Source organism: Antedon bifida, chromosome 6 (assembly GCF_963402885.1).
Source record: "Antedon bifida chromosome 6, ecAntBifi1.1, whole genome shotgun sequence".
Lineage (NCBI taxonomy): Eukaryota > Metazoa > Echinodermata > Crinoidea > Comatulida > Antedonidae > Antedon > Antedon bifida.
The window spans coordinates 3427866-3449707 of record NC_136231.1 but is presented as its reverse complement, the minus strand read 5'-3'; the positions used below and the strand labels follow the sequence as shown (position 1 = coordinate 3449707).

General features: G+C 31.4%; 4 protein-coding genes across 4 annotated transcripts; 2 read left to right on the top strand and 2 right to left on the bottom strand.

Annotated features, from left to right (window-relative positions):
- Positions 1–115: 115 nt before the first annotated feature.
- On the bottom strand, positions 116–3390 carry LOC144844981 (uncharacterized). Its single transcript, XM_078702099.1, has 5 exons — positions 3279–3390; positions 2383–2485; positions 1609–1788; positions 931–1182; positions 116–428 (listed from the first exon to the last, which is right to left on the bottom strand). Exons 1-5 carry the CDS (start codon positions 3388–3390, stop codon positions 134–136), a joined length of 942 nt encoding a protein of 313 aa, XP_078558225.1. The 3' UTR covers positions 116–133.
- Positions 3391–5407: 2017 nt separating this feature from the next.
- Positions 5408–6855, bottom strand: LOC144844989 (uncharacterized). The gene is made up of 3 exons (XM_078702107.1): positions 6794–6855; positions 6173–6383; positions 5408–5702 (listed from the first exon to the last, which is right to left on the bottom strand). Exons 2-3 carry the CDS (start codon positions 6336–6338, stop codon positions 5452–5454), a joined length of 417 nt encoding a protein of 138 aa, XP_078558233.1. The 5' UTR covers positions 6339–6383; positions 6794–6855; the 3' UTR covers positions 5408–5451.
- Positions 6856–6960: 105 nt separating this feature from the next.
- LOC144845960 (ribosome biogenesis protein NSA2 homolog) lies at positions 6961–11144 on the top strand. Its single transcript, XM_078703491.1, has 9 exons — positions 6961–7055; positions 7437–7504; positions 8336–8401; positions 8717–8770; positions 9114–9349; positions 9726–9820; positions 10277–10417; positions 10556–10607; positions 10951–11144. The coding sequence occupies exons 1-9, from the start codon at positions 7053–7055 to the stop codon at positions 11016–11018; spliced, it is 783 nt and encodes a 260-aa protein (XP_078559617.1). The 5' UTR covers positions 6961–7052; the 3' UTR covers positions 11019–11144.
- A 927-nt stretch (positions 11145–12071) lies between these two features.
- Positions 12072–20008, top strand: LOC144844980 (alpha-2,8-sialyltransferase 8E-like). Its single transcript, XM_078702098.1, has 7 exons — positions 12072–12102; positions 14175–14288; positions 14648–14851; positions 17043–17199; positions 18847–18956; positions 19399–19488; positions 19765–20008. Exons 2-7 carry the CDS (start codon positions 14197–14199, stop codon positions 20006–20008), a joined length of 897 nt encoding a protein of 298 aa, XP_078558224.1. The 5' UTR covers positions 12072–12102; positions 14175–14196.
- Positions 20009–21842: the final 1834 nt, after the last annotated feature.

The following is a 21842-nucleotide window of genomic DNA, read 5'->3' as shown; positions in this document are numbered from 1 at the left end:
CAAATAAAAATCAAATATTGTACATTAGTGAGTTTTTTATTTGTATTTATTTTACATAATAAGACTTAATTTCATTAATGATGGTGTCTTCAAACATAATCCATTTATCACAACAATTAAACCTTGAAGAAAACTATTTTTTATAAATAGGTGGCCAAATGAAGTCGTTTCTACAGCTGCAACTACCTGGTAGGCGAATTAACTGAACTTGAAGGTTCAAGCCACCCCAGTAAGGGTAACCCCCTCCACACCCTGCTACAACAAGGGCATAAAAGTAACGGTATTTAACATAACAGCGACCAAATGGAAAGTAATATTGAGGATAATAGCTGGTTCCGACAGGTCCTCCTACTCCCTCTGCTCCTCCGCCTGTTCCGGGTGTGTCGAGTCCAAATGGATAGGCGTAGAAACTGTTGCAATATGCTGATCTAATAAACATAAACAAACAACATTAGTTTACTTGCGTAATTAAGAATACAGAATATGAAAACATTAGAACAAAGATAAAATTTAAAAAATAAACTCTAATTATAGATTAAATATTTGAATTCCTGGAATTGGATTAATAAAATCCAATGATTGAAAGCGAAATATACACGAGTCAAGCAATTTGAAATTCTTTATATAATATATGTATTCTAAAAACATAGTTCTACCATCATGGTATATATAAATAATGCTTTTGATAAAAGGTAAATGTTTGGAGCAGTTGTGTGCTTTCTTTTTCTCTCGGCTCTTTGCGCTGCCCTCCAGTGACATAAAATGATAATATTATGATTGATAGCAATATCGTAAAAGGTACAATATTTCTTAACCGAACCAAAGCATAAGTTACATTATAATATAAACTGGTAGAACTGTATCACTATTTATACGGTTTTATTCTTTGAAATATGTTTGTTATAAATACATAATAGCTCAAATACTTACGTGCAATATACAACTGGGAATGTCTGTCTGAAATAGTAAGCCTGGAAAACTCGAACCCATTGATGTTGACTGTTAATTGCCCAGGTTGGTTGGATTGTGGTTCGGAAGGATCGACAATAACCAGAGAAGATAGGACCGGGATATGGATAAGGGGCGAAATCCGGAATGTAGTCTGTTGCTGAACCACCTACCACTCCTCCGGCTCCTCCTCCCCCTCCAGAAGACGACTGTACATTTGTTGTTGGCATTTTGCTAGAAAACCATAATTCAAAAGAAATTAATCCCGCGCATGCATAACTACTAACAAGGCCTATACAGGCAGTCCATTGGTATACGATGTCGTTTAGAACAGTAACTATATTCAGATATAAATTATGTAGGCCTGTTAAACGTTTTGATGGTTTCTTAGAAATTATAAAATTAATTTTTACTCCTGCATAGACCACTGAATAAGTTTTAACACTTTAACATATTGTTTTCGGTATGCCAATCTTCCATGTGCCTTTGAATAAACACGTTTGATGAATTAACTTAAACGATATGGCAAACGGTGAAACGTCTTCCTTCAAATTGGAACATTTGTGGCACGGAAAGAACGCGTTTTTGCGTAGAAATGCAAACTCGTTTTAGTAGTATAATAGTACTGTCATGTTATATGACATCCTAATACTTCCATACCTGTCAAAGCTAACAGATCCAACACCAGCAGCTGAAAGGTGCGAGTTAAATGTTGACGCAAGCACGACGCTATCGTCATCATCTGCGTCAACATCTTCAACAGCTTCACCGCCAGCTTTCAACACTGATCCAAAGTCGTTGACAATTCTCTTCTGTGATAACGTTGCAGTAGTTGATAGTCTAAAATTTAAAATGTAAGTGAATCAGTTGATAGTAGCCTACACTGGCAGAGTTTGTTTGCAAATCCGAGTTTGTCAAGAAATGTTTTCCAAAGTCTGCCAGTGGCTGACAAACTTCGACTAAAACTTTAGAAAACATGATGTTTACATTAGCAAAATTTAGTTTGCAAAACTTGATTAAACTCCGCTTTTGCAAGAAAAGGCTTTACTTATCAGCCAAATTGTATACAAAGAATTATGAAGGGGTAATAAAATCAAACGTTAATAATCAAATTATTATTTTCATTATAATCATCATTACCGTCACCAAACGCAAAAGTACCGGACGCCATTAATAGAGGTCTAATTATTCCATGGATATGTAGGTTCCTCCATAAGTATTCGACAGTTAGCACAGATGTAGGTCTACATCCTTATCATCCTATCATAATCATATTTCCCTCACCTTACATAATTTCACTCACCTACATATTAATAATTATGTATGAGAATTTTACTGTCGTATAGAATTGTTTATACAGTAGCCTATGTTCGATTGGAATAATTTCTGTCACCTAACTGTATGTTGTCATAATATTAGTGTAGGCCTACTCACCTGCATCTTGGCGCTATAATTGCAGATCCTCCTGCTGCTGAGGGAGCAGCATCATTTAGGGAAAATGAAACCGCCTCTCCAGAAACATCACGGCTAAATATCACTAGACCAATTACACACAGCTTATAAATAATAATAATAATTTTCGTTTTGTTAAAAAGAGAGAAAAAACAATAAATTCGACGCACAAGATTACAATAAATGAATTGAAATAGGATTCTTAAAAACTCCGAGTTTAAACATATAGATGGATTCTATTTTTTAAGTGAAGGGGCCTCTTAAATAACACATTAAAAATAAAATATATAAACTTGACAGGTCATGGGACTCTCTTCAACCTTGTGTGTATAGCTTCTTTTTAGACGCGTGGGGAAAATATTTTCCAGATTACTTTGGCAAGAACCAAACAAATCAAAAGACAGGATAGTAGGAACGGAACAGTTCAATCAAAACTTGGATAATAAATAAAATGAGATGAGGATGGACTGAAGCAGAGTATAATTGTAACATATCGATGCTGTTTCTAATAAGGATGGAATATTTAGTTATTTTCTTTTCTTCAAAAGGTATTGTTTAATCCTCGAGTTCGATTAGCCCGATTTTCTCATTAAATCGAGTTCAGAGCTTAAAAAGTAAGCCTAAAGTTTTCTACAACTTTCGAAATAAAAAAAATGGTGAATTACTGGAACTAAAGTCTTTTTAAAATAACCGACGTAAATTCAGAAGAACAAAAACAATTTAATATAGGGTCGGCGTATGCCTAAATTTTCCTACATTTTCCCCGGCGTTTTACAATCTTTATCGTTTACATTGACCGTGAATTATGCAACATCATTTTTAACTTAAATCCATTAAAAAAACAATATTGATAATAAGAATAAATTAGTTATACTTACCAACAATTTCATGATGATCTGTCCTGAAGAATAATATACGAGTTGGCTGGTGACCAAGCAATTTATACCAGAATAACAGTGAGGTACACAAAGACGTCTTCGAGTGTCTCATCTTTATATGTGCTTAACATAATTAAAGGAGTTTGTAATAAAAGATTATTATTACATAAATAAAAAGATACAAGTACGGTACTTAGTTGAAGGACCTAGACATTATAGTTTCTACAGGTAAAGGGTCTTATATAATATTAAGATTAGTAACATCCGCAAAGAAATTATTAATATATTATAGAAATAGATAGCACCTAACAATCTCTGTTAACGTCATAAAACAGTCAGAATTGTGGAATAATTATTGCTAAATTTGATATTTATTTATTGTACAAATAAATTCCCTAGAACAGGAGTCTAGGGAAGAAGACATTTAGGCAATTAGTGTTAAAAAAACAAACTAAAAAGTAGTATTTTACTTAATTTAATTGAAAATAAATTTTAATAAAAAAAAAAATTGATTAAATTCAATTTTGTCATTGTTTTAATTGATTTCTCTTTGATTCTAATTATTCTTCCATTATTTTATTTAGTTAATATTTATTTATCTTATAAATGGTATTGCTGTGAGGTTCTCTAATTTATCGGCTGGATGGACTATGCCCTCGTTAAATATTGTTGAAAATAAATAAACGAATAAATGGAGAGAGTTGGTGATGGAGTTTAAAGTCCATTTTTGATGTTTTGATGCCTCTACGTATAAATAATTTGTGGTGGTTTTTCATATTTTTGTGAATATCATGACGCATTGTTATTTGAAGTAGGCCTACCACAATCAAATGAATTAAAGATGGGAGAGATATTATCTATTTCCGCTGCTATTTGTGAAACATGACCAAAATAAGAGCTACAAGTAAGCAAGTTCCTGACTTAAGAAAAGATAATCACCGCCTTTGATAGTGGGGTTAAAACGAGTGTAAGATGTGGTAATTATCAAAGCATTTTATTCAATTGGTTTTAGGCACCATGTTGACGTCACTCATACATATGGTGGGAGATGAGCCATATGGTCTAAAGCGATTACATGAGCTTTCTTTTGACAATGCACAGGTTGAAGCGAAATTCCAAGATACTGCAAATTTGATATATGATTGTCTAAAGCTCTGTTTACACTATCAAGATTTATGTGACAAAAAAATGTGATGTGCCCATATATCGGACATGATGACCACTACCATATTTGGGCATATCACTACCATAATTGGGCACATCACACACAAACTAGTTTGATAGTGAAGAAAGAGCTTTAATCAATCTATGCATAGATTAATAGCATTTAGCTCGCTCGACAAACAACATTATTTACCTAAGCTCAACATGGAATTTGAGAAAGGTTTCAACGTATCATGGTGTCCAATTATGGAATAACCTAAAAATAGTACAAAATACTCCAATAATATTAATTTGTATAATTTATTACTGAATGTCTTTATTAAGCTGTTTACTTTATTTTCATTTCTTTTAATATATATTGTATATATATATTTTTTTTTTCGGTTTAAATTATCTCCAGACTACTGTATTACAGAATTGTCTTCATACTGTACAAATAATAATGTACCAAGCAACGAATAAGTTGCATCGCTGAAAAGATAATTCGACTCAAAGTATCTTGTTATCAGCGCATAAGTTCTTTTTTTAAATATTATTATTTACTCAACAAGAAGTGGAGTTGGAGAGAATTAGCCTAGATCAGTTTCAGTCGCCTGGCGAAGTTTCTTAATGGTATCGCTGCCTTTCTAGCCTTCACCTACAAGGCCCCTCATTTCTACAATGAACTAGACTAGACTTTTCTTCAAACTATGTAATCCTTTTCCAGACTTTAAATTGTAAAATATTAGACCTAAATATTTATATTTCTTATTTTTGCTTAATTTAACATATCAGTTATTTTCTATATTTCAAATCTTATTCAGATTTTTAATTCATGTAATTTATTTTATTTATAGGCTTTTTTTTTCTTTAACTTTTCTCTTTTTGTTGTATTTTGTGTATTGTATCTGTTCTGAGAGTCCCAAATGATCAGCAATTGCTGGATGGATCACCCTCATTAAATATGGTTCAAATAAAATTAAATAAAAATAGATGCGGCAGATGGATGAAAACAACTTCTTTTACACTTTTAACTCCCTCCAAGCTCTTCTTGCAATTGCTTCATGACATTCTCTATGTCAACTTTAGCCGAGATCAATTTATTTAAGTTCACCTGTAGAGTTTCTTGATTTGTTTCTAAATATTCGTTTGCTTCTAAATATTTCTTAACTTTGTTATATTCTTTTGAAATGTCAGTGTTTTCATTTGTATTTTCATTTATTATAGATGCATGGGTTTCTTCTAAGTTCTTGTTAAGCTTCTTATTATTAGTTGCTGCCACTAGAAAAAAAAAGAGATATTTACTCAATAAAAAAATAAATATTAAACAACAAAAAATTTTTTCAAATACATCCTTCAATCAATCAATCAAGTACAAATTTTCTTTGAGGCCAAGGTAAGATCCAGTAGCCAAATTCACCAATCAAACTTAAGTGAGATATTTCCCTTAAATTTCCCTTCCATTTCACTTAAACTGTATTCTGCACTTAGATAGAATATTTGTTTTTAATTTGAATGGTAAGAGTTTCCCTTAGGCTAAGTGTGAATGTGAATACGAACACTTGGGTATTATAGTGTCTAGCTCCCTGCTTTCCCACCTTTAAAAGAAAAATTACATTTAATTTATGAACTACTTCTTGCAATCTATTTTTGACCGTCTATACTGCATATTATAAATGTTAGCGCTCCCCCATTAAAAAAAATTCCTGGATCCGCCCCTGGATGCAATCTTTTTGAAACCTGTACAGTACCCTTTCCTCTATCATCATCATCCATATCATTAACAAGATTTTGAAGTACTGTAAAGGCAACGTCTTTGTCATCTGCTGTTTGCAGATCCTCCAGCATTTCCTCTGTGGATGGTGGCTTCGGTCTTTCTGGTAATGCTATCTGCTGGTCTTTGGAAGTGTGCGACATTATCACAATTTAATCCAACCTGTAACTTGTTAAGCTTTTTGATTCCTGTTGAAAAGAAAAACATTTAAATTTAAGTTACAGAAAACAATAATGTCAGTTAAAAAATAACAATAAATAATAATTGATAGGCCTCATTGTTATTAATAGTATTTGTCTTTAAATGGTTCACACAAATGCAGTCTAGTAGGGCTAGGCCTACTTACTACTACTCTACTCTAGGCCTACTACTCTGTAGTAGTACTAATACTAGCCTATAAGCATAGATAGGGCAGGCCTCAGCTCTCTAGTCTATAGAGCCTCTCCTATCTAGTCTAGGCCTACTTTACTAACGAAACTAGACTAGCCTAACTATATTATTACTGTAATAATAGGCTATAGCCATGAAAACACAAAATCCCGCTAAACAATGTATTATTTGTATTTAGAAACTCGAAATTGAAAGAGCTAGGCCCTACATTATTATACTACGTCAAGGCCTGTATTCTCTCGCGACAGGATTAGCTGGATGTCGTCGGACACGACGACAACTGCGTATACCAAAAATGTGGGAAAATTGCGGTATGGCACGATATATCGTATGGTTTCAGGGTTTAATTTCAGTTTTATCGCAAACCAGTGGTCGGCCTTTAAAATCTCATGCGTTGCCAAAATTGCATCGCGTTGAGTAAACACTCATTATTTTGTCAAGTTTTGTAATTTGTGAATCATTTCAAAATGGTATGAATAATTCAAATAATTTAAGAATTAATTTACTTTATGTTTTAAGTCTTAAATATCGGATGTCCTTTTGATATCCAACAATTTTGTACAATAAAATATGTAGGCCTAGTTAGGCTATCCTGGTCGTACCGTACCAACTAGGCCTACTAATCACGATGGGGCAGCGTCTCTAGCTAGGAGGAGGACCATTGGCCTAGCTTAGAAAATGTTGAAGTAGTATCATTTTACTTATTTTTTCAATGATTTTTGCTTTTTAACTACTGGTACTAGATTAATAGCGGAATTAATATATTACATAATGCTGGTAAATATTAATTGCTACAAATGATATGACACCGTCTAAAAATTGAAAATTTGTTTATGTTTAATACTAAATAGCCTCAAAACGAACACATAGAACTTCACCGGAAGAGGCATGGTTATCGCCTGGACTACCATGAAAAAAAGTAAGTTAATTTTACCAATTTTTTTCCATTATGATCAAGAGTTAAAAAAGAGTTTATTATTATTTAGCAATAAATAAATTATAAATAACATCCGATTTAGATCTGAACATCCCAGTGTTTATTTACAAAAATACTTTATTAATTTGCATCAAAATAAATCTTCTGGTCAATTTGAGCATTTTTATGTTACATGATGATGTCTGTGTTCTCATAAAGAGTTTAAAGATGTTATTAATATTATAATAAAAATTAATTATTGTTTAAAGATGTATTGTCCCTTTGACTAACTTAAAAAAAATAAAAAATAAAATATTTCAAAAAAAGGTGGGTCATTTTGAAGTATCATAATAGTTATTAACTTTCACCAAAAATTTGTTGGAAAAAAAATCATTTAACTGAAATACAGACGTTTTTTTGTTTCGATCAAAACATATCCCAAAATGAAACGCGCTTGTTTGGCTACTCTGTATGCATATTTCATAAAACTTTCTCACGATCTGTGTGAAAATACCTTCTCAACTGTGACGAGTTGTAAACAATCCTAATTAGCATATGCATAATGCGTACTCGTGGTTTGAAATCTTTGTTTACTTTCGCTCGTGACGATTTTCCAGACGAAATTTAATCTACTAATTAAATAACTAATTTACCTGTTAATTACGTAAACTTGTTGTTTTTGGCTCGAATTTCGACTTAAAGTGAATAACTTTAATATTACTTTGATATGGCCAATTTAAATTTAGAATATTTTGACCTTCATTTTTTTGTGTTTTAAGGGACAATACATCTTTAAATAACAATTGCATATTTTGTGAATTTTTTTTTTAAAAGGAGGAAAAAAGAAGCCCGTGAACCACACGAGAGAGCACACAAAGCCAAAATGCTAACTGGTATAAAGTAAGTCTGGTTTTAATCTGTATGATACTTTTCTAATATAATGACTTGTTGTGCATTTGGTATCATTTTTCATGTTGTTAAGTTGTATGTATGTTTATGCAACATTTTAGTTTTGCATAAATTTAAGTTTGTACACATTTATATTTTGATCATTATGGCTGCCCATACTTTGTATTTATTTTCCCCCGCCATTGCATTCTTAGGGAGAGATCACTAGTGTACATTTTGGAATAAAATTATTATTACAGAATGTTTTTTCCACTAATTTCATAGTTATCTTAAATTTGAAATGTTATTAATCCATTTTTTTTGTAGAGCAAAGATGTACAATAAGAAGAGACACTCAGAAAAAATACAAATGAAGAAAACGTAAGTTGAAGATGAGAGTGAAATATTTACATTTTCCATAAAAATAGTTTTCTAGTGAAATGATGTATCCTTAAAAAACCCAAAACTATACAAAATTGTATTACAATAATATATATGACCGAATATAGTTCCAGGGGCCTGGGTACTAAATTTGAGTGTTTACTTGAATTAACAATGAAGGTACCAAATTCTTTATAATTTAGCCCACGGTGGGATAAAACACAAGCATTGCTTTAGACTTGGTCATTATTACTGTAATTATTAAACAACATTGTTGATACTTGTTTAAAAATTGCTCTTGATTATTAAATTTACATTTTCTGACATAACATTTTATTTTCAGAATTAAAATGCATGAAGAACGCAAAACAAAGAAGAAAACAAATGATGAGGTACCAGAGGGCGCTGTTCCAGCTTATTTATTGGACCGAGAAGGACAAACAAGGGCTAAGGTTTTATCAAATATGATCAAACAAAAAAGGAAAGAAAAAGCTGGTAAATGGGATGTACCAATTCCAAAAGTCAGAGGGGTTGGAGAAAATGAAGTTTTTAAAGTTATCAGAACTGGAAAAAGAAGTAGTAAGTACAGGGGTTTACAGAGGTGGAAAAAGCCTTATTTCTGGGGTTTACAGAGGTGTAAAAAGGGCTTATTTCTGGGGTTTACAGAGGTGTAAAGAGGCCTTATTTCTGGCGTTTACAGATGTGTAAAACGACTATATTTCTGTGGTTTACAGAGGTGTAAAGAGGCCTTATTTCAGGGGTTTACAGAGGTGTCAAAAGCGCTTATTTCTGAGTTTTTAAAAAGCTAAGGCCGGGTGTTCAGACATCCTCAGTTGATTAAAACTGTTTTAGGGAAAGCACACAGTTATAATTCTATTTCAACTTGCATGTAATATTTGTTGTTGTTGTACATTAAAAAAACCTTTTTCAACACTTCTATAAATCTAATCTCCAGAAAAAGCATGGAAAAGAATGGTCACAAAGGTTACGTATGTTGGAGAAGGATTTACAAGGAAACCTCCAAAATTTGAAAGATTTATCAGACCAATGGTAAGATTTTATTTAGGAACATACAGTATACTACTTGTGAATTAGGTTTTGTTGTAGCACTGTAGAATAATTAGTGGCTTGTTAAACAATCCTTGGTTTGGTCATGTTGTTTTCTCAGTATCTAAACAATGTTACTATTTAAAATGATTTAAATGGAGATAGAGTAGAACCCCTCTTTTTGGATACCACTAATAAGGTGACACTTTAAAACAAACAAAGGGCAATATATGTTTTACACTATGGCCATACCCTTTCAAAAGACACTCCTATTAAGGGGACACTTTGTTGGTCCCCGACGGTGTACCCTCAAGAGTTTGAGAGGGGAGGGGGGGGGGGGGTCCTGTAGTTCTACTCTATGAGACTAGAAAGCCTGTATTTTATTATTACACATTACGTTTTTGGTATTTAAATCTGTTTTGCATCATTAAAATATTTATCATTGTTTCTATTGTTAAGGCATTACGTTTCAAGAAAGCCCATGTGACCCACCCAGAACTTAAAGCAACCTTTCATCTTCCTATTATTGGCGTCAAGAAAAACCCAACATCACCAATGTATACATCACTCGGTGTAATTACCAAAGGAACTGTTGTTGAGGTATTTTTTAATTTTTTAATTGATTACTTTTTGATTGAGATAATGACCTAGTTAACTTTTTCATTTATATATATATATATACTTGTTTATTGTGGATTGCAAGTGCATTTGAACACTAAATTTACTTCTTTTTCACAGGTTAATGTTAGTGAATTAGGTCTAGTAACCCAAGGTGGAAAGGTAGTATGGGGTAAGTAATTTTTATTAATTGATTAAAATAATAATAATAATTTTTAACCCTAATTTCGTTGTAGTATGGAAATACTAAAACAAATTCATATTCATTTTTAACCTCGTTACATTTGCAAACTTTACAAATTCGTTTTTCCCTTTCAATTCCTTTCCATCTTCCCTTTTCGTTTTCAAGATCTAAAATTCCTCTTCTTAACTTAGTCATGATTTGTTTAAACTTGAAGTTTTGAATATCAATATGAAATTCATACCAGCATTTATTGTTTATCTTTACAGTATTTGAAATGGTAAATAACCTGAAACTATAGATAGTAATTACAGATTTTCTTTGTATTTTTTAGGTAAATATGCTCAAGTTACTAACAATCCTGAAAATGATGGCTGTATCAATGCTGTTCTACTAGTATAAACACAACTATCATTAAAACTCAACACTTTTGTAATATTTAAGTTGGATATAATGTACAAATAATTGAATAAGGATGCTCACTGCATTTTAGAGATGATACAACAAAAATAAAACTGACAAAAATAATGTATGGATTTTTGTATTTCTATTGTTTATTATGTATTACGATGGCTCAGGTACATTTGTTGGTTGTTGATAGTTTGGGGTTTGCTTTGCACATTGATTTCTATAAACTACCTTTGTTAAAACCACCTCCAGCCAAACATTTATGACCATTGTTAATGTCAGGTCTGAATAAGTACAATGAGAGAATTAGAGGGGTTGCTATTTAATATTTCCATTGAAGATTATACACAAACTCGAGATTTTAATAAGATAAGCTTTTGTTAAGTCACCAATATAAAAGTATATCTAACCATAATACAACCATGCATGGACTATGGTATCTCAGTTTGGGTTAACTGTTGCATAGAGAATCAAATGAAAATACACAAATAAAATAAAAAATATATCCAATTTCCTGAAATTCAATATGCAGCCATGTGTATGTAATTCAGTTTATATTATAGCGCAATAAGAAGACACCTGCCCTGTGGTGACAACCAATTTCTAATAACAATGGAACCATCACTGATGGTCCATCCAATTAAAATAAATAATAATAATCTTGGCGACGGCATCATGTAGGCCATGACAGACTGAAGCATTATTAATATAAAGGCCCAAACTATCCTTATGTCATGAGAATGAGCCAGTTGTCTTTAAATTTCCAAATATCAAGCATAATATATATATTTACTGGCTGTTTTACTTTATCGTTTAGATTTAGCTTTTTTTTTTGTATCTCCATTGAGATCCAGCCACTGATACCCACAGCATTGTCATTTTTTCAGTAATTTGCCTTTGGATTTTTATAAAATTTATAATAGCCCCATGATAGCTTGGCGATGGCACGGTTCCTTTCACATACACAATACATTTGTGCGCATGCGTCTTGATCTACCGAAAGCATTTCTGTTTTCAACCAGGATACGCATATCATCTGTAAGTCTGCGAGAAGTGTAAACGGATATTTAACAGTACAGTAAGTAACATTATCTATATTTCTATATTGAATACGATATATAAATCCAAAGGCAAATTACTGAAAAAAATGACAATTCTGTGGGTATAATCAAAACGATAAAGTAAACAGCCAGAAAAGTTAGCAGAGCTATCGATATATATATACATTTTGTCAAGCCTTGTTAATGGGAGGAAATAGAAAGACAGCTAGGCCTATATCAATTGGGAGGAATATTTCTAAATTACACAAAATCACAAAAAAAATTCCTGAAGTTAATTGGGAAAGAGGAAAATAAACTTCCCAATTGTAAACAGATTGAACGGTGGAACATATTTGTGTAAATAAGTAAGCCAGTTTCGACATTTTGGTTAGGATTAAAACATATCAACAAGTGTAAGGCTAACTTCCAATTTCAGAGACAACATTATTTTCTTTGGTTTTGATCCGTTTTATAGTGCTTTAAATCACATTTTACTTTAAGCAATACATCGACGTAGAGTTAAAGAATACTATGAAAGACCTAATTAATTGTATTAAATCAAAATCTAATATAGAAAGTTATTCATAAAAAAAATGCAACTTTGGTGGAAACATTCGAAATCAAATGGAAAGTTTTAAATGGTGTATTTGCTTGACTTGACACCTATAACTACAGTATTCTACAATGCGAACATTTATATAAAAAATATCTACATTTATGCGAACATTTTTATATTCAATTTTGCTAGCTTTAATTTAAGGTCATTATTGTGAAGACTTGTTAACAATAATATTGGTTGAGTAATCTGACGTGTACGCTAAGGCACTATAATCAGACAAAAATTCAATGTCAAAGGAATTAGTTTTTCAGTGTTTTTGTAACCGTTCTTTCCTGATTTACCTGATTTGAGCAACTTCGAACAATCTTCCAGAGAATTGGTGCTTACCTTAGTGATGCTTACCTTAGTGAAATAAGGAGGCAAAGAGTATTTACTCGTAGAGGCTGCCTCCTCTCATAGTGTTTATGTGTGTGTCTGCTTGAAAGTGTTAAGTGTTGGGCTTGAAACAATGTGAAAGAGTAATGAGTTCCATGTGTTAATGATACGTAAATCAAAGAAAGAAGCTCTACTAAAGGTATTAAACCGAGTAAGTAAAAAGGGTCATGTGTGAGTAACATGGTAAATTTGGTAGAAAATGGGGATTAGGCCTATAAAGTTTTTCTTCTAAGTTTTGTTTTTAATTTGTCGTGGAATTGTTGGTAGTTGTATTCTGAAAGTTTTGGCATGACACTTTACTTGCATTTAATTTCAAACGCGACTCTACAGCTCACTATGTCGGTCGGTTGGTCGGTCGGTTGGTCGGTCGGTTGGTCGGTAAACACTAACTTGAGCACGCGACTGCAGTCATGTATATGGCCTTGTTACAATTCTAGACCTATAACACAGCACAAACAATGGTATATCAGGGAAGAGTAAAATTAATAATTCTACTCTTCTCTATAAGCGGTGATTTATATTTGCATAATACGATTAATACATTAATACACATGAATAATTCATTTTCAAAACATAATCTACATGTTCAAAGATGACTATTGTCTAAGAAATAATTATTGATCCGTACCGTATGGTAGTCTACTATTAAAGCCTAATTACACTAGGCCGATAACAATCAACAATACATTATAGATAAACCAGGGAAGAGTGAAATAAACATACCTTTTTGTTGCATAAAACAAAAGGAATTTGATGACTATGTAGTCTGTGTACTTCGATCATTGTCATTTTGTGTATTAAGTCATATTTTTGTATTGAATTTGTGAAAGCCGTTTTTGTAACGATTAGTTCATACGGATGATTTGTAGATATTTTTGTTATCACTGTATCACTCTTTTTGAGATTTTAAATAGAAAAATTAAATAAATATAAAATGTATGTCCTTAATAAAAAGTACTGTCCTTTGATAGACCTAGATCTTTAGAAAAAATGTTGTCTTAATGTTAAAAGTCGATATATTGAGTTATATTTCCATTTTTAATTTCCATTTTTTTATTTCTGAAAAACAAGTTGATATTTTTTTTATCATTATTATTCTTCTTTCTTTCTATTTAGTTAAATTTCAGTATCAATAACGATGGCACGCTGTTTAAAGAAATCAAGTAATATAAGGAATGGTGTTATATTAATTGGAGTCATTATTATCGTCTACAAAGTGGCAATGAACGAGTAAGCTGTATAGGGCATATAATACATATATTATATCAAAATAAAATTTAAGAAATAAGACATAATTATTTCAATAAATTTGTTTGAAATACGAAGTTTTACGAAAAACAATATATTTTGCCAAGCACCGTGTCTGAGTTTCTGGATAATTGGTGGAATTTGACATGTTGTTCAGTATGGGCCAAGAACAGCACGTGGACGAAAGTAAAAGTATTGGGTTTGGACGGTTAGGCATAATGCTGTTAAAGGTTGTTTGGTGATGATGGGTGGTTGACTCTTTATCTTCAGTGTAATTACGTAAATGAATATTGATAAGAAAATTAGATCAATGTCGTATCTTTTTTTATTACTAAATACAGAAATGCCATTACCCGAAATACACCAGCCGAGAAGCAATGCACCGCACATGCGGTCAACGCAGTGTACACACATTCTTTGCCGAAAAAAAAGGAAAAATATGTTTTTATTGAAGACCTGGGCCACAATTTTACAAATAAACAAGACCTTATAGAATTACTGTTACAACCATGGACAAAAAATCACTCAAATCTCGTCGAACTTAGGTAGGTTGAAATTATATAAGCCTGCAATGAAAAAGTTTGGAATTGAGGAAACACCTTTTTAGCTAGAGAATAATTAATAATTGGAACGCATTATTGGCATATGACTTAGTAAACGCAACATCTGTGAACGTTTTTGAAGGAAAATTGAACAAGTATTGCTCAAATAAAGACTATTCTAGGCTTCAAAGCATAACTGACTGTGTGTCACAAGAGGCAACCTGTAATATATACCCACACACAATAAGTTTCAAGTATTTCAAAATTCGGAACGTCCATAAATTACTATAGAAATTTGGCCTAATATTTCTTTCATATAGTTGCTGTTTCTTTCTTATTGAATTATTGTTGATAGATAAAAATGTATGCATTACGACTAATTTATTTTTTGTGACAGGAGTCAAACCTTGATTAGCGAAAGCTATTTTTTGGCTCCTTTTCACACACACATACATATTGTATTGTATTGTACTAAATTATGTATGATGATGTGAATAAAGTTTGTATGAATGAATGAATCAATACGGAAATGAAGATAAATAGGGTACTACACTGAAATGCAAATCTATTCTTACAATTATGATTTGGCCTTAACTTATGGAAAACCCCCCGGCAAAATGCAATAATTATGAACAAATCGATTATTTAGCCTCGGCAATATGCCTAAGGAAATGGAATAAATAGACTGTATTTCGTTTTATCATTGTTGAATGTTTTGTGTATAAAATTGGTAAAAGAATTAACTGCTTTAAATACTGCTGTGTATTTATTTTATTTTACTAGTGTAGAAAAGGGGTATTGAAATAAGCTTAATGTACAGAATAAACCAACATTACGGCGTGTAAAATAAGTAAAAGAATTACATTCAAGATTCAAGATTCAAGAAATTTTATTTGTCCATAAAAATGGAAATTCACTTTGCTTGGTAGATTAAAACAACAATAAAAAACAAACATAAAAAATGTTGCAACAATTTAAAACGTGCAGTATTATAACAGATTAAAATACAAAATAAAAAGTTAAAAGTAGAAAAAACTTTTTAAAATGTAAAACTATTTAAAAATTGCATTATCGTCTTACATTAGAATTAAAATATGAATGCTATTTACAACGAAGGATTTTCTAGTTCTACAAAGATTTGCTCTTGGAGGTCGTAGCCTAATACCTGATCTATTTAAGTTATAACAGTAATGTAACGGATGAGTGGGGTCTAAATCAACAAGGCGTTAGATCAGCTTTAATAATACGTTGTGCAATTGTACGTGGTCTCGCAATATTTTTCTTAACATTTTCAGTAAAGTTACCATAAAAACATCCAATGCTAAAAGATAAAATACTTTGAATAATACTTTGATAAAATAGAATTAAAATAGTGTTATCAACTCTAATTTGCTTGAGTTTTCTGAGAAAGTAAAGCCTTTGAGATGCCTTCTTGGAAATCATGAGAGAGTTTGACTCCCATTTTAATTTGTTGTCAATTATAGTACCTAAGTATTGTATTGGGTTACTCTTTCAACCTCGGTTTCTTTAATTTTTTACATTGTTTGATCCTGACTTTAACGATCTCAAACACAATAATTAAATGCTATTTTATTGTTTCAAAGAAATCACCTTTATATTGGTGGCACATTATACATTAATAGTGCATCTATTTACAAATAAAGAACATATAAATAATATAATTAGAATTAAAAAAAACGGAATTCTAAATACTAATACATTACATCAATACAATAATTGCAAACTAGCTGTCTAGTATACATAATATGGAAACATATACGGTACTGTAGTATACATTAAAACATAACAATATAATAAAATACACATGAGTAGAAAGTCTCAATGGTTTAGCCCAGAGAGAGTGTAGGCCTAAGGTGAATGCGAGAAACAATGTACTGTACGCTTAGTATTTCGGCTAGAAATAGGCTTCCAATATTTTGTTTATAGACATTTAAAACATGCCATACAATTAACAGAAAGAAAAAAAACTTTACCTTGATTTACCTTGATCCTAGGACTTAAAGCTTAACTCATTTGCCCCTGTGTATTCATTCCTGAGTATTTATTTGGTACTTTGATATGGTGATTAGGCAATGTTCTTAATTCCAGATTTACAATTGGTTTATTGTTGCCAAATTATCTTTTCAGGAATTTAGATCAATTTACTGTTTTCTTTTTCTTTTTGATGATACAGAAAACGAATGTATGGAACAAATTACAACGACCCGAATATTACTGATGCCATGTTTGCCAGTCAAGAAAATTTGAAACCAAGACAAAAAATACCATACGTGTTTTTAAAACAAAGATTGCATACACTGACCGGTAAACTACATAGTCAGTTGATAAAGGTGTGATTATATTTATTTTAATAATACACATAATATTTTTATTTTTTATTATATATTTAGGGAAATTGCCAAGGATATCCATAAGCGAATTCATTCACTATCCTTCTTAAAGGTGGCAATCCTGTTTACAAGACAAACATAATAATATACAAGATGCTCTACATAAACAAAGCATTATTACAATTGCAATATATTATGTTTGGATAATAGATCTATCCGTTAATTAAGGAAGGTAAATGGCAGCATTTGGAATTAGTCAATATCTTCATAATTTGTTTCATTAAACGCCTTGATGGATCAATGATCTTGGTGTGGAATCAAATAAAGAAACCAAAGAAAAAAAAAACTCAATCTATTATAATATTTCAATGTCATAAAGATAAGAAAGAGATATTAAATATCACTGCTGATTAGTATTACGCGCTTACTCAATCTATTATAATATTCAATGCCATAAAAATAAGAAAGAAATATTAGTTATCAGTGCTGATCGGTATTACGTGCTTACACCGTTACGACACTTGGATTCCATTACGAAAGGACAGGGTAGGCCTACACATTTTGAACATAGTTCCTGTCACCAATTTAATGTTGATGGGTCTAGGATTAGGTTGTTTTTCCGTATTAAAATTCCGCAATATGATTTAGTGAGTGAATACAGTAATAGTATAGGACATACGTCTTAATAATTCCAAAATGTGCAAGTATCTTATTTTTTTCTCACCATTAAATATCTATTGTTCCCCCACATCCCCCCAAATGAAAATTAATAATATCATACTTTGGGCCATAGGTCATTTTCATTTTATAAAAAGTTTTCATTTTATAAAAAGACCCTCCCAAACCCCCGCCCCCCCCCCCAAATAGAAATATATAATATAGTAATATAGTAATAAACACTATATGCTAAATTTAATATTTCATCCAAGTTTTGATCATATTCATTAGGCCTTCATTTTTAATACAATATATTATATATATATAAACACATTAGGCAAAGAACATTAATTCTAAACCGCCCGGTGATATACTGAAATTTAATTAATTAATTTGAAACGATAAGGATGAGGAAATCTGTGAGAATGAGAAAATGTCGCCCCAACCGAGACTCGAACTCGGACCGCCTGCTTGATATGCATATTTGGCCATATATTATGTGACACTATTGGATATTCAACAGGGGAACACAATGTATTTGAGATAGATAAATAGAATATCACAAAGTAAAAGGCCTAATTCACACAATGAGGTATGCGGTATCTTGAATGTATACTGTTTTGTTCTTATTGATTTTCCACACACACTATATTTACATAATAATATAATAATAATATTCACACAATGAGGTATTAATGTATATCCAGGGAAGAGTTAAATTGAATTAGCTTGTGGAAATGAAATAACAGCTTGTAATTTAACTCTTCCCTGGTATAACATACTACAGTATTCTTATTCATTCAACCATACTCTCTTCTTTATAATTGTATGGTCTAAATGTTTGCTTACAATAACCAATCGATACAAATAAACCATACTCTCTTCTTTATAATTGTATGGTCTAAACGTTTGCTTACAATAACAAATCGATACAAATAATGTAATTGAGTGTATAATTTTAATACAAAATAATATTTCATTTTAAAATAGAAATTGCCGTTTAAAAAGCGCTACTCAAGTTGTTCTGTTGTCGGCAATAGTGGTATCATAATAAACTCAAGCTGTGGAAAAGCCATCGATCAGGCTGAATTTGTCTTTAGGTAAAGGCTTTGAATTGGACATTCTAGATAGGTATAAATAGGCGTAGGATGGCGTTAAAAGAGGAGCAGTCACTTACTCTTACAACAGACTCAACTTTTTTTGAATTACACACTTAAAAAGATCATGGAATTATATACTGAAATGAATCACTTTCTTTCTTTCTTTCTTTCTTTCTTTCTTTCTTTCTTTCTTTCTTTCTTTCTTTCTTTCTTTCTTTCTTTCTTTCTTTCTTTCTTTCTTTCTTTCTTTCTTTCTTTCTTTCTTTCTTTCTTTCTTTCTTTCTTTCTTTCTTTCTTTCTTTCTTTCTTTCTTTCTTTCTTTCTTTCTTTCTTTCTTTCTTTCTTTCTTTCTTTCTTTCTCTCTCTCTTTCTTTCTTTCTTTCTTTCTATTCTTAGTAGATTAGAAGGACAAAAATTTACTAAATATTGTTTGAATTATTAGATTTAATGCACCACCAATCAAACCATTCACGAATGATGCTGGGAGAAAGACCAATCTTACCACAGTGAATGGGTCACTCATTAGAAAACGGTATGTTACAATCACCCTAGACTACTGTAAACCTATAATATTTTACAATTTAGTTTGTTCTCGGTACTGTATCTATTTCCGAACCATCATAGGAATATTTGTTAATACAACATCACAGGTGTTGTTTAGGAGTAACCTAACCCTAAACCTTACATCATACAGGCACTGAATGTGATATAAATGAGATGCTGTATCTAAATAAATAGTAGGATATGGAGATACAGGACTGGGAATTGGGTGAAAATGCAACTCACAAATTTTCATTTTGGTTTAAAGATTTAGGCAGATTTCAGATGTAAATGGTACGACGGAAAACGGATATAAATTTATGGACTATTTAATGCAATACGACCGGGCTTACTTTTTGTTTCCTGGCTTTCATGAAGGTGGTAGTACAAAGCTATGTTTCGGTGCTGCGAATCTCCTCTCCAAAAATGCCACGTTAGCCGATCGTTCACTCTTTATGCGACCAGATAACTATCTTGCAGTTGCTAAGTTCTGGAATATGACGTCGGTTTAATATGACGTCGGTTTTAAGTTCAGGTTAGTGTTTTCTTGTTATTTATTTGGCAAAATAGGTCTATAGACCTTACTTGCCAAGTATTTGCCAAGTATGTTTACTTGCTTTGTATGTTTATCTAGACTTTTTTTTCTTTCTTGCAAATAGCTATTCAACAGACTATGCCTCATAGTGATTATCAGAATTCGATATACTGGCACACAAACTTTTTTTAAAACTCGTTATCTTCAATATTGTGTCATTAGCACGTCCTCTGTCGTAGTATTTTCCTCAGTTTTTGAGCGCTTAATTTATTTTCTGTATTTTGTTTTGTTGAGTTATTGTTTCAGGTCTATGGTTATATGAATGATTAAATGAATACGCATTTTCATGGTCGATAACAAGTGTCCCAACTTACGGAATTTCTAAATTTTTTCCAAACATCCTGATTATGTTTAAGTAGCCACATATTAACCTCAGTTTGCCAATTTCAAATATTATACTTATTTTGTACGATTATAACAATGTATACCATGAATTGTTTATGTTTATTTTTGTAGGTTTTTTCGTAGTTAATGCAGCATTATCAATGTGTGATAACGTCAATTTGTATGGATTTTGGCCATTCTATAATGATTATCATAATCGCAGCCTACCATATCATTATTTTGAAATAATGAAAATGACAAGAAAAACACATCATTTTGGAGAGGAATTTCAAATACTTTCTGATTTGCATCGTAAAGGAGTCCTAAAAATGAATTTCGATGCATGTGTATGAAAGGTTTGTGGAGCCAAGAACGTTTGAAAAAAAGTATAGGGCCCTAATCCATGAAAAACATTGGTGGCGTAAAATGGCGCTGATTGGTGGAATCAGATTCTTCAACTAGGCCCATGCAATGTTATCTGGATCTGGAAAACTACTAAAAGGCCAAATTGGTAAATTATTATTATTATGACTATGTTACAATTTTATTTAAATAAAAAGTGTCTAGATGTTGCTATACCTATAATAGTAGAAGGTATTCTGAAGAAATTATTGATTAAAAACATTATTTTTTTAATTTAAAAAATGATAAAATGATTACTTATTTAATTGATTGAATTAAATTATTCATACCAAGGAGTTTTAGAATTTCAAAATATCCTTTAAAATCTTATCGTTGCATTGTGCGGCTCACAATACAATAACTTTATTTGGTTTTTTTTCACAGTACGTTTTTTAATTTAATTTTAAACTATTATACTTTGATATCGCACCTAGATTTTATTTGATTTTAACTCAATTTTACTTGATTTACAATCAAGTTACGTTTATGTATAAGCATTTCTCACAATTTCTGGTGATAGGCCTTTTTACACACAATGTCTGTTTTTTGTTCAGTTCTTGCACAATGTTAGTTATGGTTTTTTTTCAGTTCTTGTTAGTTATATTTTTTAGCATAATTGGCTTAATAACATTAGCTATATTTTTAACTAGTTTAAACAAAATGACTTAGGTTTGTGCAATATTATAGATAATAAGTCACATTGGTATACGGCCTACTCCTTCTTCACATAGCATTATACTGCTCTCGACTTTTGGTTGAGTCATTTCAATTCAGTTCTCGTCCCAAATTAATGTCAGTATGCTGCCCTCAACTTTCATGTAAGTACCGTTGTTACTTTTTTTTGCTTCCATCTCAAACAGGAAACTGCTATGGTTTGAAATATTGAATATTAAAGCCTTATTGTTTATAAAATCGATAATTGTGAAGGGAACATTTTTATTTAACATGTTTAACATTACATCAGGTTTCTGTACAAAATTATTGAATCTACTGAATACTAAAATAAATTATGCGATTTCTTTTAG

Coding starts and splice junctions, on each gene's coding strand:
- LOC144844981 (XM_078702099.1), bottom strand. CDS start 3,390: ATGAGACACTCGAAGACGTCTTTGTGTACCTCACTGTTATTCTGGTAT. Junction 2,486..3,278: donor AGATCATCATGAAATTGTTG/GTAAGTATAACT, acceptor TAATTGGTCTAG/TGATATTTAGCCGTGATGTT. Junction 429..930: donor TTCCCAGTTGTATATTGCAC/GTAAGTATTTGA, acceptor TATGTTTATTAG/ATCAGCATATTGCAACAGTT.
- LOC144844989 (XM_078702107.1), bottom strand. CDS start 6,338: ATGTCGCACACTTCCAAAGACCAGCAGATAGCATTACCAGAAAGACCG. Junction 5,703..6,172: donor TGATGATGATAGAGGAAAGG/GTACTGTACAGG, acceptor TTTTTTTTCTAG/TGGCAGCAACTAATAATAAG.
- LOC144845960 (XM_078703491.1), top strand. Junction 8,402..8,716: donor AAAATGCTAACTGGTATAAA/GTAAGTCTGGTT, acceptor TTTTTTTTGTAG/AGCAAAGATGTACAATAAGA. Junction 9,821..10,276: donor AAAGATTTATCAGACCAATG/GTAAGATTTTAT, acceptor TCTATTGTTAAG/GCATTACGTTTCAAGAAAGC.
- LOC144844980 (XM_078702098.1), top strand. CDS start 14,197: ATGGCACGCTGTTTAAAGAAATCAAGTAATATAAGGAATGGTGTTATA. Junction 14,852..17,042: donor TCAAATCTCGTCGAACTTAG/GTAGGTTGAAAT, acceptor TTGATGATACAG/AAAACGAATGTATGGAACAA. Junction 19,489..19,764: donor GGGTCACTCATTAGAAAACG/GTATGTTACAAT, acceptor TTTGGTTTAAAG/ATTTAGGCAGATTTCAGATG.